Here is a 14,459-nt window from a genome sequence, read left to right as displayed (position 1 = left end):
TATTGCAAGGTTTACATAATTCTTTTAATTGATTTTAAGTTTTGTAACTATTGTATCTGTTTTTAAATAACCTTGTGAACCGCCCTGAGTCCTACGGGAGAAGGGCGGTATATAAATTAATTAATTAATTAAATAAATAAATAAATATACCATTTCACAGTGCTTTACAGCCCTCTTTAAGCAGTTTACAGAGTCAGCATATTGCCCCCAACAATCAGGGTCCTCATTTTACCGATCTCGGATGGATGGAAGGCTGAGTCAACTTTGAGTTGGTCAGGATCGAACTGCCCAACTGCTGGCAGTGGGCAGAATTAGCCTACAGTACTGCATTCTAACCACTGCACCACCACAGCGCTGGTGCATCAGATCTATATGCACGAGGCATGCATGCAAATAGTAGTATTCATGCACAATCCCTTATAAAATATCCGACTAGCCAATTATGTCATAAATTAGATTACAAGAATATTTATACAAATCAAAAAAAAAACCCACCAAAAAAATATACATTTAGGGTACCATGTATACAAGCTAAAATTCAACATGTATTGAAGAATCTTAATGTGATTTTCTTCTTGGTTCTAGATTTTATAAAACATTCTTTTTTCTAAAAAAAATTGCCCAGAGGTTTGACTTTCTTTTTCTTTCTTTCTTTCTTTCTTTCTTTCTTTCTTTCTTTCTTTCTTTCTTTCTTTCTTTCTTTCTTTCTTTCTTTCTTTCTTTCTTTCTTTCTTTCTTTCTTTTTCAGACAGGAAGCATTGCTTGCTGCCATTAGTGAAAAAGATGCAAACATTGCCTTGCTTGAGCTGTCTGCTTCAAAGAAAAAGAAAACGCAGGAAGAAGTGATGGCTTTGAAAAGAGAAAAAGACAGATTGGTCCATCAGCTAAAACAACAGGTTGGGAATCTTTTCTCCCCATTTCTTTCTAGGGACTCTGAGATTATTCTCTCGGTTTTCTTCTGACTTTAAGCTAAGCCTTAAAACAAACCTTGTGACAGCTGGAGGAAAAGCGAGGATCAAAATATATGTCATCTGTCTACTATTTTACTGGTCTTTAGCTGAATTTAGAGTTAGTTTATTCCATATATATCTTGTTTTTCCTTTCACATCTAACTACTGATTATACAATAATAGCCAGTAAGATTTTGAGATATGCTTATACAGAATCCAACTAACTTTATTTCCTGTGTATTATTGCACTATTTGCTTATTTGGAAGGTCCAATTGTGAATCTTTTGCAGGTGTATTTGGAAGTCATATATGTGACTAGATTTCAGCACAAACCTAGTTATAATTTGCTTCAGTTATAATTACCAGTTGTACGTGTATACACACAGGCACACATTCTTGTCCCCAAAGTTTGTTTGCAATTAATTAACAAAATATGTTTGTGTTTTTCCTTTACTGTTAAAAGATATTATAACCCATTAAGCCAACATGGGTTTGTCACAAACAGATCATGCCAGACAAATCTTATTGCATTCTTTGACCAGGTGACAAAATTAGTGGACCAGAGGAATGCTGTGGATATAATTTACTTGGACTTCAGTAAGATATTTGATAAAGTAGACCACAGCCTACTACTTGATAAGATAGAAAAATGTGGGTTAGACAGCATCACCACCAGATGGATTCGTAACTGGCTGACCAACTGCACTCAACATGTAGTCTTCAATGGAACTGCATTTACATGGAGGGAAGTATGCAGTGGGGTACTCCAAGGCTCTGTTCTGGGCCCAGTGTTCTTCAACATCTTCATCAATGATTTGCATTAGGGGATAGATGGGGAACTCATCAAATTTGCAGATGACATCAACCTGGCAGGAATTGCCAACACTCCAGAAGATAGACTTGAGATACATAAGGATCTTGACAGACTTGAACATTGGACATTATCTAAGAAAATGAAACTCAATGGTGAACAAAGTAAGGTTCTACATTTAGGCAAGAAAAACCAAATGCACATGTACAGTATAGGTGGTACCTCACTCAATAGTAGTAACTGTGAGAGGGATTCTGGAGTCCTAGTGGACAATCACTTAAATATGTGCTGCAGCTGCCAAAAAAGCCAACACAGTTCTAGGCTGCATTAACATGGCTTAGGCCTGGGGTATTTGTGAGACCACCTGCTGCCATTGTCAACCTCCCATCGCCTGGTTCGCTCCCACAGGGTCGGCCTACTCAGAGTTTCGTCGGTTAAGCAATGCCGGCTGGCAACCCCTAGGGGGAGAGCCTTCTCTGAGATATTGGAACATTATTATCCTGTCACCCCTAGTCCTTCTTTCATTAAACTACACATACCCTCTGGAATGAGCTGCCTCCGGAGCTGTGGATGGCCTCCAACCTTCGGTCATTTCGCCGTGACCTGAAGACATGGATGTTTCAACAATCGGGCCTGGACTGACTATGGTTTTAAATTTAGTTTTATGGGGTTAAATTACTATGTATTGAACATATCTACTGTTTAATTCTTTTTTAAATTTTGTATTTTCATGTTCTTTTTTAGTTTTTATTGTTGTGAGCCTCCCTGAGTCCTTAGGGAGAAGGGCAGCGTATAAATATAATAAATCAATCAAATCAATCAACAGAGGGATAGAATCAAGATTGCGTGAAGTGTTAATACCACTTTATAATGCCTTGGTAAGGCCACACTTGGAATATTGTATCCAGTTTTGGTCACCACAATGTAAAAAAGATGTTGAGAAAGAGTGCAGAGAAGAGCAACGAAGATGATTAGGGTTAAAGATGATTAGGCTAAAACAAATAAAGAATGATTGCTGGAATTGGGTATGTGTAGTTTAATGAAAGAAGGACTAGGGGTGACAGGATAATAGTGTTCCAATATCTCAGGGGTTGTCACAAAGAAGAGGTAGTCAAGCTATTCTCCAAAGCACCTAAAGGCAGGACAAGAAGCAACGGATGGAAACTAATCAAGCAGAGAAGCAACCTAGAACTAAGGAGAAATTTCTTGACAGAACAATTAATCAGTGAAACAACCTGCCTCCAGATGTTGTGAATGCTCCAACACTGGAAGTGTTTAAGAAGAGATTGGACAACCATTTGCCTGAAATGGTATAGGTTTTCCTGCCTGAGCAGGGGGTTGGACTAGAAGACCTCCAAGTTCCTTCCAACTCTGTTATTCTGAAAATTTAGGATCTGCCAACCTAGCAGTTCGAAAGCACGTAAAAATGCAAGTAGAAAAATAGGGACCACTACGTGGGAAGGTAACAGCGTTCCGTGTGCCTTTGGCGTCTAATCATGCCGCGCCACATGACCACAGAGATGTCCTCGGACAAGCGCTGGCTCTTCGACTTTAAAACGGAGATGAGCACCAGCCCCTAGAGTCGGAAACGACTAGCATGCATGTGCGGGGGAACCTTTACCTTTTTAACCTTATCTAGTTTACACAAAATGCCTTTTAAAAAGTGAGAACTCAAAACAAATTAGCCACTAATCAAATTAATAAATAAAAAGAATATCTATGCCTCCTTTTTTGTTCTTTGGAAAAAGCTCCAGATAAAAATATAAGAAATAATTATTTATTTTAAACACCCAAAAGTATCATGTCATTTTTCAATTTTTCAGCTACTATCCATGTTATAATTGTTAGCTTTCACCAACCAGGAGAGACACAGATCTAGTTGACAGCTAGTTGGACTGACAACTGGCTATTACAGATGCCTTATCCAGTTATCTTGAAACAGTTGGATCCTATCAGACTTGATGAAGTGGACAGGGTCCTCAGTGCTGTCAGCACAGTTACCTGTCAATTAGATCCATGTCAGTCCTAGATGGGGAAAGCCTCCTGGATGGAGACCTCTAGGTGGGTTCAGGCAATGATAAATGCACTATTGCAAGAGGGATGTTCCTGGGATCTTAGTCACTTTGTTCAGGTAGTCTGCATTCATGCAGGTTAAAGGCATGTATTCTTCCCTGTTACCTTTACATTACCAGAAATTTCTTAAATGCCTGAGATAATGACTTTTCTCCATTTACAGTTGTCCCTGGAGTCCAAAAAGGACTAATAATTTATTATAATGATCAGCAAACCTAGACTTCCCAAAACTGAAGGTTTGTACGTTTGAAACTCAGAACCTTCCTTCCCAGATCAGCTTTGTAACTTATCACAACTTTGGTTTGTTTCAAGAACTCATTAATTTTAGCTTCTTATTCTATGTAGGCTTTTCTGAAACAGAATTTTGGACTTGTGGATCAGGATCAGGCTTTTCTCTTTACTAGTTTTCTTCCAAACTGTGATCACCAGACCATGCTTGTAAATGCATGTATGGAAGACCAAGTAAAGCTGACTTCCCTCCATAGCAGATCAGATTCTGAAGAGGAAAGAGAAGGGTAGAAGAATCTGTTTTCATCTGTATCTTTTTAAAGGGCTGTGTCATATTAAGGGCTCTCCTATTCTTTCTCCCGCCCCCCCGGCAAAAGAATGTTCATCCAACTATACTTATGGGAAGAAGGGGTATCCTTATACAGGGCCACACTGTTCGCAAGCATCTGCAGGTACTTTTCTAGAGAAAGAAAGTACAAGATATATAGATTTTTCTTCCCCTTCCTCCTTGGATACTCATCAGAATACTCATCACTTAACCCTCTCTGAAATGACAAATATAATAATAATAATAATAATAATAATAATAATAATAATAATAATAATAATAATAATAATGAGGAGGAGGAGGAGGAGGAGGAAGGGACTTTGGAGGTCATCTAGTCCAACCCCTTGCTCAGGCAGGAAACCCTATACCATTTCAGACAAATGGCTGGCCAGTCTCTTCTTAAAAACTTCCAGTGTTGGAGCATTCACCACTTCTGGAGGCAGGTTGTTCCACTGGTTAGTTGTTCTAACTGTCAGGAAATTTCTCCTTAGTTCTAGGTTGCTTCTCTCCTTGACTAGTTTGTTCAAGCATTATTATCAGGAAGTTTCTTACTCTTTTTATTTGAAAGGTTTGTAACACTTAATTTAAATGTCGTATCAAATGTTTAAAATCTTCAAACAGAAAGTGGTAGGCTTTTTGTTAATGTATCCACAGGAGTGGTATTTCAGACTGAAACACATGTCCTGTAATATATGGGTTATTATTAGTGACTTAGAATAATGTTGCTGAAATATCATAATTCTGTAAATGGTTAGTATGCATTGCTATTTAGGAGCAATGTGATGTCCTTTGGAAGGATTTGGTGACTTGAAGACTTCTGTTTATCCACTTATCGATGAAACAGATCTCAGAGGAACTTGCTTTTGTTTGCATTGCAAATCATACTGAAGAAAGCCATAAAAATGTTGGTCTCTCTGATTAGAAAAAGCCTAGGATGACAGACGGTATTTAATTATGCTTCCTTTTCCAAATGCTCTTAATTTTTTTCCTTTAAAAAATACAGTATTCTTATTATGATGGAAGCTGCTGAAGTCAGGAAACAAATCCTGATTCACGATGGGTGGAATTTATATTTATGGATCACCCAACATTTCAAAAATGATTGCCTAAAAGAAAATATATTCTTTCAAATGCTACAGTGTCCAACTAAGATTAACAAACAAACCTACGTGGACATTGTAAAAATAAATCCATGAAAATTAAAAATAATGCTGAAATAATTGTCAACAAAGTAAAATACACTTGTTAATAATTGTAATACATTCATCTATTCTACAAAATAGAAGTGAATGAGATGGAAAAATAATATCTAGTGACCTGTCTGTATAAGTTTAATGTGCTAGCTAGAATTATTAAAAAATCCCCCTTACATAAAATTGTTTATATAGTAAAGTAATTGAATGAACTATTTTAGGGATTTCCAGGGGTTTCACCATATTCAGTTGGAATTTTAAACTTTCTAAAAATATGTTTATGGGAAAGAACATGGAACTACTTTTGTCATATACATCTAAATCAGCTTTATAAGGGTTAAATTTAGGAATAAGCAAATTTTGTTTTGTTTGCATATTAGTGTAAAATCACTCAATTAGCATTTTCAACGATCATGCAATTGGCATGAAATTTTGGCAGTTATTTATTCTTTGAAATAGTTTTTTAAAATAAAAATATATGTACAAAACTGCGTGCATTGAAAAATACATAAAGTGTCTAGCTATGTGCTGATAGACAAGCATATATTTATCTGAAATTCTATAGGTTGTCTGCTTGAGCAGGGGGTTGGACTAGAAGACCTCCAAGGTCCCTTCCAACTCTGTCATTCTGTTATATAGAAATGTATACAAATAATGCCTGATTAATGCACACACATTTTAAAAATAAAATGTGCTTTACAAATAGGGAAAAGTGGAAAGATTAAAAAGAAAGTTAGGTTGATGCATCCTTTAGTCAGTTTCCAAAATAATTTGTCAACCAGCAAATTATTTGACTTGCAAATTTTGCATGTTAAAGTGTACAAGGCAGTATATTAGAAGGTATAGATATTGAATTTTACTGATAGAAAATCCATAAACTGTTGGCATCTGAAAATATTATTTAGATCAGAGGGAAGAAGTACTATCTTACTGTTATGTTAGATGCCTTACAAACCAAGATTTCTGTATGCAGTATCCTTTCTGTCTTTCTTGACTTTACATCTATGTGACATAGTGCAGTATAGACAGACTTAAAATATGAGGCAATGCTATTACACTTTGTGGATTACCTCAATATAACAAATTGATTCAAAGCAATTTGTTGTGATTGGATTAATGCCAAATGGATTGATTCCATCAGAATGTGTAATGCATCACAGTAATGTACTGAGGTTGAATTAACAAAACCCAAATATGTCTAAGTTTGTTTCATTCACATATAGTGAATAAATCATTCCAAAATAGTTGGTAGGCTATTAAGGATTGTCTATTAGGCAGATCTTAATTGCCTCTGTATTGTGTTTCTACATTCTTCTTTAAAGGTATTTCCAAGGTTAAACTCCAGTTAGAGTTCCTGAGAACAATGACTTTTATTATGAGAAGAGAAGATGTATAGTATATATTCCAGGTGCCAAATTATAAACATACATTGATTTCCCTTATATTTATGAAATAACTCCTTTAGAAATAACTCCTTTCAAGGTATACTTTTTATGTTATGTCACCTCCAGGGATCTTAGATACAATAATGCACTTAGTTTGTTGCAAGCTAATCTCGGTAATTCATTGGTTATGTTGCAGAGGCAGGAATAGCATCATGATCTCCATTAACATTCAGAGTTAACTTGATTCAAACATTTCTGTTTCAAATGCTGGAAAAATAGCAAATGATGCATCTAAGATTTTTTAAAAAACACAACAAAAGTAATTTGCTCAGGAAAAGAAAGATAATACTAAAAAAAAGTCTGCTAGTCTTTAAACCTGCAAGAACCTTGAGAAGCCTGGGTGCAGGAATATCTTTATAAACTTACTTAAATATCTGGATGATTAAACCCCCATGAAGGACTACAAAAATAAATGTCCCCAGTACCTATAAGGCAGTGGTGGGATTTAGCTACTTTGCACCAGTTCGGAAGAACCAGTAGCTAATTTTTTGTTGCCCAGGCCCAGAATGGACTTCAGAAGTGGCTTCCACACAGTGAACCGGTTATTCACATATCTGAACCCCACCACTGCTATAAGGGATTTAAATCAGCCTTGGCTGAGCCTGCAGGTACAGTGTGTGTGTACTGATGCTTTGACTCTGTGTGTGCATGCATGTAGGGGCAGGAATTTCTAAAACTGACTCAGAATCAAGCTGATATTAACATAAGACAGGACAGGAACTTAAACAGTAAGTACCTTAAGACACAATTATCTCCCATGCAGACTACTGTAGCACACTCTACGTTGGGATGTAAGTTCAACATTCACTTTTCTTCCAGAAGAAAGCTCTGGGGATATTAGCAACTCATTCAGTCCTGCTACAGGACTTGAAACCACACTACTCACATTGCCACATTCTTCTTTATGAGCTTGGGTGGGTTTTAGATTATCTGGATGAATCCCCACCGTCAATCCCACCAACACTGGATATATTTCTTGCAATCCTTTCGTTGATTGCTATTCTTCACTTTGCCAGGGGAGCTTAAAGCTAGCCCCATCCTTTTCTCCTATTGATGGGCAAATGTACTTTGTGTCTTATTTTATTTATGCATTTTCTTTTTATTCCAGCAGACCTTTGCCAGATAAGCAAGTTGGCTGCTAAGTTAGTTTAGCTTTTAGCTGGACAAGCAAAGTGAGTTGTTACTGCACTCTTTTTAATCTTATTACAATAGCCACCTCGAGGGCCGTTCTTTGTTAGAACTTTGGAATAAATGTTCAGCAAATATGTACAGGTCTCTTTTGTTTATTGCATGTTTATAAGCCTGTTATATTTTAAATCTGACTTTCCTCCAAGAGGTTTGGGTTAGTGTACAGTACGTGCTTTGCCAAGAAAAATAACAACCAGTTCCATTTCCAAGAAGGACAAGAATCCAAGTTAGACATTCCATCCATTATATAAAACGGCTTTTTAGATTCCCCTACCATTTAGGGTGGATAGATGTCCTTCTGTTTTACTGAAATTTATTTGCATTTCTACTGTGCATTATCTTTCAGACTCAGAGCAGAAGGTGAGATTTGTTGCCCAATAAATATGTTCAGGATAGCACAACTAAGGAGGGAGCCTTACTAGTATGAAAAGCCAAATTAAAGCTCCTGTAAAACTTTACTATTCAAAAATCATTACAATCAAATAGAAATACCACTTTTAGTTAATAAAGGCCCTTTCTTAAACATACCTAAATCCTTAGTTTCAATATTGCATCATGTCCAAGAAACATGGGGGAACCTCTACAACCCAAAATACTCTAGGTAAATTTAACTCAATGTGATTGGAGGATACTTTTAAATGTGACGTATTTAAGACTCTTTAAATCATGTACCTGTCAACATTTAGTCTGTTCTTTTAACCACAGGAAAAATGTAATGAAGAAAGCAGAGGGTGTCTTAGAGAATGTGTCTGAAGAGGGCAGGTTGAAAGAGGACATAAATCAAATATATTGTAGTGGTGCATCAATAAAAGAGTTATTCTGAAATGTTGCAGCCAAAGTCAAAACCTTTCTAGAATCCCATGAATTAGAGTGGTTAATGTAGTTGTGGCCAAAATGTTATGTCAAGGCACTATTTTTCATTAAAATAGCAGTCTGGCAGTCAACCGAGAAGAGCAAGAACTGGTTTTGGACAAGTTTTAGAGATGTTTAGCATGAGGACCACTATTAAATTTATTCATGATCACAATGATAGCCCTGAGTTAAAGTAGGCAACTTAAGAGTTAGGCTCTTGACTAATGCAATTTTTGTCTATGACAAAAAGTATTTTTTTAAAGTAGTTTAAATGTTTTACTTTGAAAGTACTGCAGATTTTTTTTTCTCTCTCTCTCTCTCAACTAAGGATGCTGATGCTAGAAAGCCAAAGATCAGAGAAATGGGCTATATTCCACTCTCAGAGCTGTACAGGTAATCCTCGACTTTACAACCACAGTTGAGGCCAAAGTTTCTGTTGCTAAGCGAGACATTTGTTAAGCAAGCTTTGCCCCATTTTACAATCTTGCTTACCGCAGTTGTGAAGTGAATCACTGCAGTTATTCAGTTAGTAACATAGTTGTTAAGTGAATCTGGCTTCCCCATTGACTTTGCTTGTCAGAAGGTTGCAAAAAGTGATCACGTGACCCCGAGACACTGCAGCTGTCATAAGTATGAGTCAGTTGCCAAGTGTCTGAATTTTGATCACATGACTATGAAGATGTTGCAGTGTTCATAAGGGTCATGTCACCTTTTTCATAATGGTCATGTCACCTTTTTCAGTGCCTTTGTAATGTTGAATGGTCACTAATGGTCACTGTCCTAGTCCTTTTAGACCTCTCAGCGGCTTTTGATACCATCGACCATGGTATCCTGCTGTGACGTCTCAGGGGGTTAGGAGTGGGAAGCACAGTTCTCCAGTGGTTCTCCTCCTACCTTCTGGGACGCTCGCAGTCGGTGTTGGCAGGGGGGCAAAGATCGACCTTGAGACCTCTCATTTGTGGAGTTCCTCAGGGATCGGTTCTCTCGCCTCTCCTGTTCAACATCTATATGAAGCCGCTGGGTGAGATCATTCGTGGTTTTGGAGTTGGGTATCATCAATATGCTGATGATACCCAGCTTTTTATTTTGACCCCAAACCACCCCAGTGATGCCCTCAACGTGATGTCCCGCTGCCTGGAGGCGGTCCGGGTCTGGATGGGGAGGAACAGGCTTCGACTCAACCCTGACAAGACTGAGTGGCTGTTCGTGCCGGCATCCCGGGAAATTCCGATTATTCCATCTTTGGCCATGGGGGGTGAGCTATTACCCCCCGTAGATAGGGCGCGCAACTTGGGGGTCCTTCTAGATTCACAGCTCTCTTTAGAAGAGCATATCGGAGCTGTGACTAGGGGGGCCTTTGCCCAGGTTTGCCTGGTGCGCCAGTTGCGACCCTATCTAGACCGGGATGCCTTGCGTACAGTCACTCATGCGCTTGTGACTTCTCGTCTAGACTACTGTAATGCTCTCTACATGGGGCTGCCCTTGAAGTCCACTCGGAGGCTCCAAGTGGTGCAAAATGCAGCCGCGCGAGTTGTGCTGGGGGTTTCCCGATAGTCCCATGCTACACCTTTGCTCCGCAAGCTGCATTGGCTGCCGGTTGCCCTCTGGGTGAGATTCAAGGTGTTAGTAATGACTTACAAAGCCCTACATGGCATGGGTCCGGATTACCTACGGCAACACCTGCGGCTGGCGTCAACTTCCCTGCGTCCAGTGCGCTCCCACAGAGAGGGCCTTCTCGGTGCCTCCGATCAAAGAATGCCGATTGGTGGCCCCCAGGGGGAGAGAATTCTCTGTGGGCGCACCAGACCTATGGAACCGCTTGCCGGTTGAGCTCCGGACGGGCCCCGACCTTCGCTCCTTCCGGCGCGACTTAAAAACATATCTATTCAAGCAGTCTGACCTGGTCTGATGGGTTAGGGTAGGGGTTTAAATATGTTTTAATACTGTTTTAAACTGGGCTAAATATTTAATTGTTTTTTTAACTTTTGTATTCCGCTTTTTTATATTTATTGCCCTGTACACCGCCCTAAGTCCTTCGGGAGAAGGGCGGTATAAAAATATAAAAATAATAAATAATAATAATAATAATAAATGAACTTGTCATGGTTCCGACAGACAGAGACGAAAAAGCAGAACTCAGAGGCTTGTAAATTTCTCAAAGAACATGTTTATTAGTTACAAAGTATTGGCACATCAAAAGTGAAACCAAGTTTGGAGACACAAGTAACAATTCCCCAATACAAAGTTAAAAAATCCCACCCCTAAAACTATGCAAGCAAGGCTGCAGCCATTTTTCCTACTCATTTTCGGTTGCCACATAGAATGGAGGCAAAGGGATTGCCCAGGTCCTTCGCTAGTCAAAATAATCTTTTGTCCCATGGGAACCAAGGTCATTGGCTGCTCCTGAGACTGCAGGCTGGGCATTGTGTAAAAAGCTCACCAAGAAGATGTACTGGGGAACGTAAATTGCTTGCATAGTTTTAGGGGTGGGATTTTTTAACTTTGTATTTTACGTTCACCAGTACATGTTCTTGGTGAGCTTTTTACACAATGCCCAGCCTGCAGTCTCAGGAGCAGTCAAGGACCTTGGTTCCCATGGGACAAAAGATTATTTTGAATAACGAAGGACCTGGGCAATCCCCCTGCCTCCATTCTATGTGGCAACTGAAAATGAGTAGGAAAAATGGCTGCAGCCATGCTCATTTGTAGAGTTGACAAGTTGAGGACTACCTGGTACTCTTTCACAAAGACAGACTCGGATTTCCAATTTCCTAAAAAGTGGTTTGAATCTCAGTGCTTTCCCCTCCATTACCAGGAATTCTCTTTGTGACATCAGCAGCCATGTTAATTGATGCCTAAATGCATCTGAAAACTCATCCTCTCTAAGATTGAAATCCTATGGCTAGGACATCAGGAGAATTAGACTTCTGGCATATCTGAATAGCACTAGATTGCATTGGGATATGGACTGGAGATAATTCAACCATTCTGAAATCTGAGGATATTTCAAGAATGGTTACTTTTAGAAGACAAAATTGGACACCTTTTAAAGAGACAAAAACAACTGCAATGTTCAAAATATGTGGATGTTTAGAATCATTAATTGTTTTGCGAGCTTGGTTCATGTTTAAGTATCTGATATAAATAAAAAATAGAATATGTCAGTGCTGCGTTAAAAGAAATCTGGTTCTTTGCTTGCAGTTGAACAAGTTAATATTTCTAGTTTGAAAATAAAATAAATGCTGTTAGTGAAATATTTGCAATGATGTCAGATTTCCTCTTTGAAATAATTTGCCTGGGAGCTATAATTAAAGTTCCCCAAGGATTGTTAAGAATAACTGATGTATTCCCCAGTTGTCCTTTTTCATTATTAGGATGGCCAGCCAAAAATGTAAACAGAATTGGCCAAAAAATGCTTACAAGAATTTCAATGTAGAAGCGTTCCAGCTACTTCAAGACCACAGGTGTCCATAATATATCAGCCAGAGACAATGTTAGTGTTTGGCAATCTTCACTACTCATTAGCTCGCTGTTTTATAAAAGTTTTAGGAATCAGCAAGGTGACATTGAAATCTTATGACACTGGAAGTGCATAAAAAATAAGAAAAACCTTAGTCTCTTTTTTTTTATTTTAACATTCTTTCATCAACTGTATCCAGGAAATGTATCCAAAAGTAGCAGACACACATTCTGCAGGGACGTAATTCAGCTACAGAACTATTGATTAATAGAAGTCTAAGGAAACTCTAGCATGTGAAAGATCAGGAAATGTTGTCTTTTGGGATCTTTTCCTTTAATTCAGTTATGCTGTATGCAGTCCCAGGAAAGGAGTAATTAATAATGAAGAGGGAAACAAATAATTGAACTCATAAGTCTTCCATGACGGCAACAAGAACCTGATGACTATAAGCATGCATAGGAAAAAATGTATCTCCAGTACCTTGTACAGCTGAACAGCTTTATTAGATTTAGACCTTGAGAGCTTGCAGTTGGAAGGATGATTAGCAACATACCACTGTCCCAATCTATAATCATGGGTGCTCCTCTGATTTCATGAGTCACTTGCTAATACAATACATGGCCTGCAAGAGAAACTTCAACCAGTATATTGAAAGCCCAGGTAACCCCCACAAGCAGCAGGCTAGTTCAGAGGAGACCACACAAATGGTTGCAGAATGTGAATCTATCAGTGGTCAAGGAAGAAGAATAGAGAAAGGTGGAGCAGGGAGTAAGCAGAGGCAGATGTGGGAGACTCTGTTTCCAGTGACCTGCCAGCAACTTTTAGCAAACTGCTTTCTTTGGCTGAAGTTGACACAGTCACATTAGTAGTGCTGAAGGACAAATCTATTCGCTGCTCAGTTGGCTTCTGCAATTGGACCTATGGAGTTTTTGAGTCAAGCAGCCAAACTTCTTGGGATCAGTCTTGGTTTACTACTTAGGATGCTGATTTCTGAAATACAATATTGAATATCCCGTTTCTAATCATTGTTAGACAATCTTGCTTACAGTCTTTGTGGCAGCCCTGTTTTTTTATTATGTCTTCCCACATCCAAATGGATTGGGAACTTTATCTCCGTCCCATTCAACTTAGAAATTGAAACGAGACTGTTTTTATACTCAACTAGAATTTTTCTTTGAAAGGTCACCTGCATAAAAAATTACAAATATTTTCCTTGTCTGTGATTTGATATGAACTGCAGTGTAGTTTTGATGATTTTCTAGCTATTAATTTCATTGAGAGGTTATGATTTAATGATTCTTTTGCCCTGATTCAGATAGAAACAAGGAAAAATACATTTACAAAATGGGTGCTGCAGTCCAAGTGATCCCATGAAATATATCGATTGTTCATCCCCCTCAAGTGAAGATTGACCTCAACATACATTGTTTTCTTGACAATTGATATGGAAGCTGATGCCACTGCCTTCTAAATGAATTTTTTTTTACTTACTATACCAATCTATAGCCTTGGGATTTTGTAGTGGTTTTCCATCCAATTGCTAATAATGTCCTCCTTTCCTGAGTTTTTTTAAGATCGGTCAATGTTGACTGAATACTACCCAATGTCTTAGAGAAATTTTCCTCAACATTTGCAAGCTGATTTCTTACGTTGTTTTTTTTCAAAAAACCAATAAAGAACCATTATTTATTTTTATTAACATTGTTACAAAACAGAACCTTCTTTATCATTCTCAGTAAAAATGACATTTTTCTGATCTTACCATAAGATATTTAGTTATAGGAAAATGATGGTTCATATTGCAGACCATTAATCAGATGGAAAATAAAATAAAAGCGTATCTGGTACTGCTTACATTTCAAGATTGGGGGAAAAAGTAATAGTGGTCATTGTATATATTTTCTGTTAACTATCTTAATATAGTATAATAG

At 38.1% G+C, this 14,459-nt stretch overlaps 1 protein-coding gene across 1 annotated transcript in view; it reads left to right on the top strand.

The window, feature by feature from the left end:
• Nucleotides 1–14,459, top strand: part of ERC2 (ELKS/RAB6-interacting/CAST family member 2) — a gene marked incomplete at its 5' end in the record, with an annotated part of 592,568 nt that overhangs the window by 477,506 nt on the left and 100,603 nt on the right. Inside the window, one exon of the mRNA XM_081317437.1 lies at nucleotides 749–896. Coding sequence (XP_081173563.1) covers nucleotides 749–896 — 148 coding nt within the window. The remainder of the gene's footprint in view (nucleotides 1–748; nucleotides 897–14,459) is intronic.

The sequence above is a fragment of the Vipera berus genome (genome assembly GCF_964194415.1).
Source record: "Vipera berus genome assembly, chromosome: 2".
Lineage (NCBI taxonomy): Eukaryota > Metazoa > Chordata > Lepidosauria > Squamata > Viperidae > Vipera > Vipera berus.
Note: the sequence above shows the minus strand (reverse complement) of the source record. Positions and strands in the feature narration are given on the sequence as shown.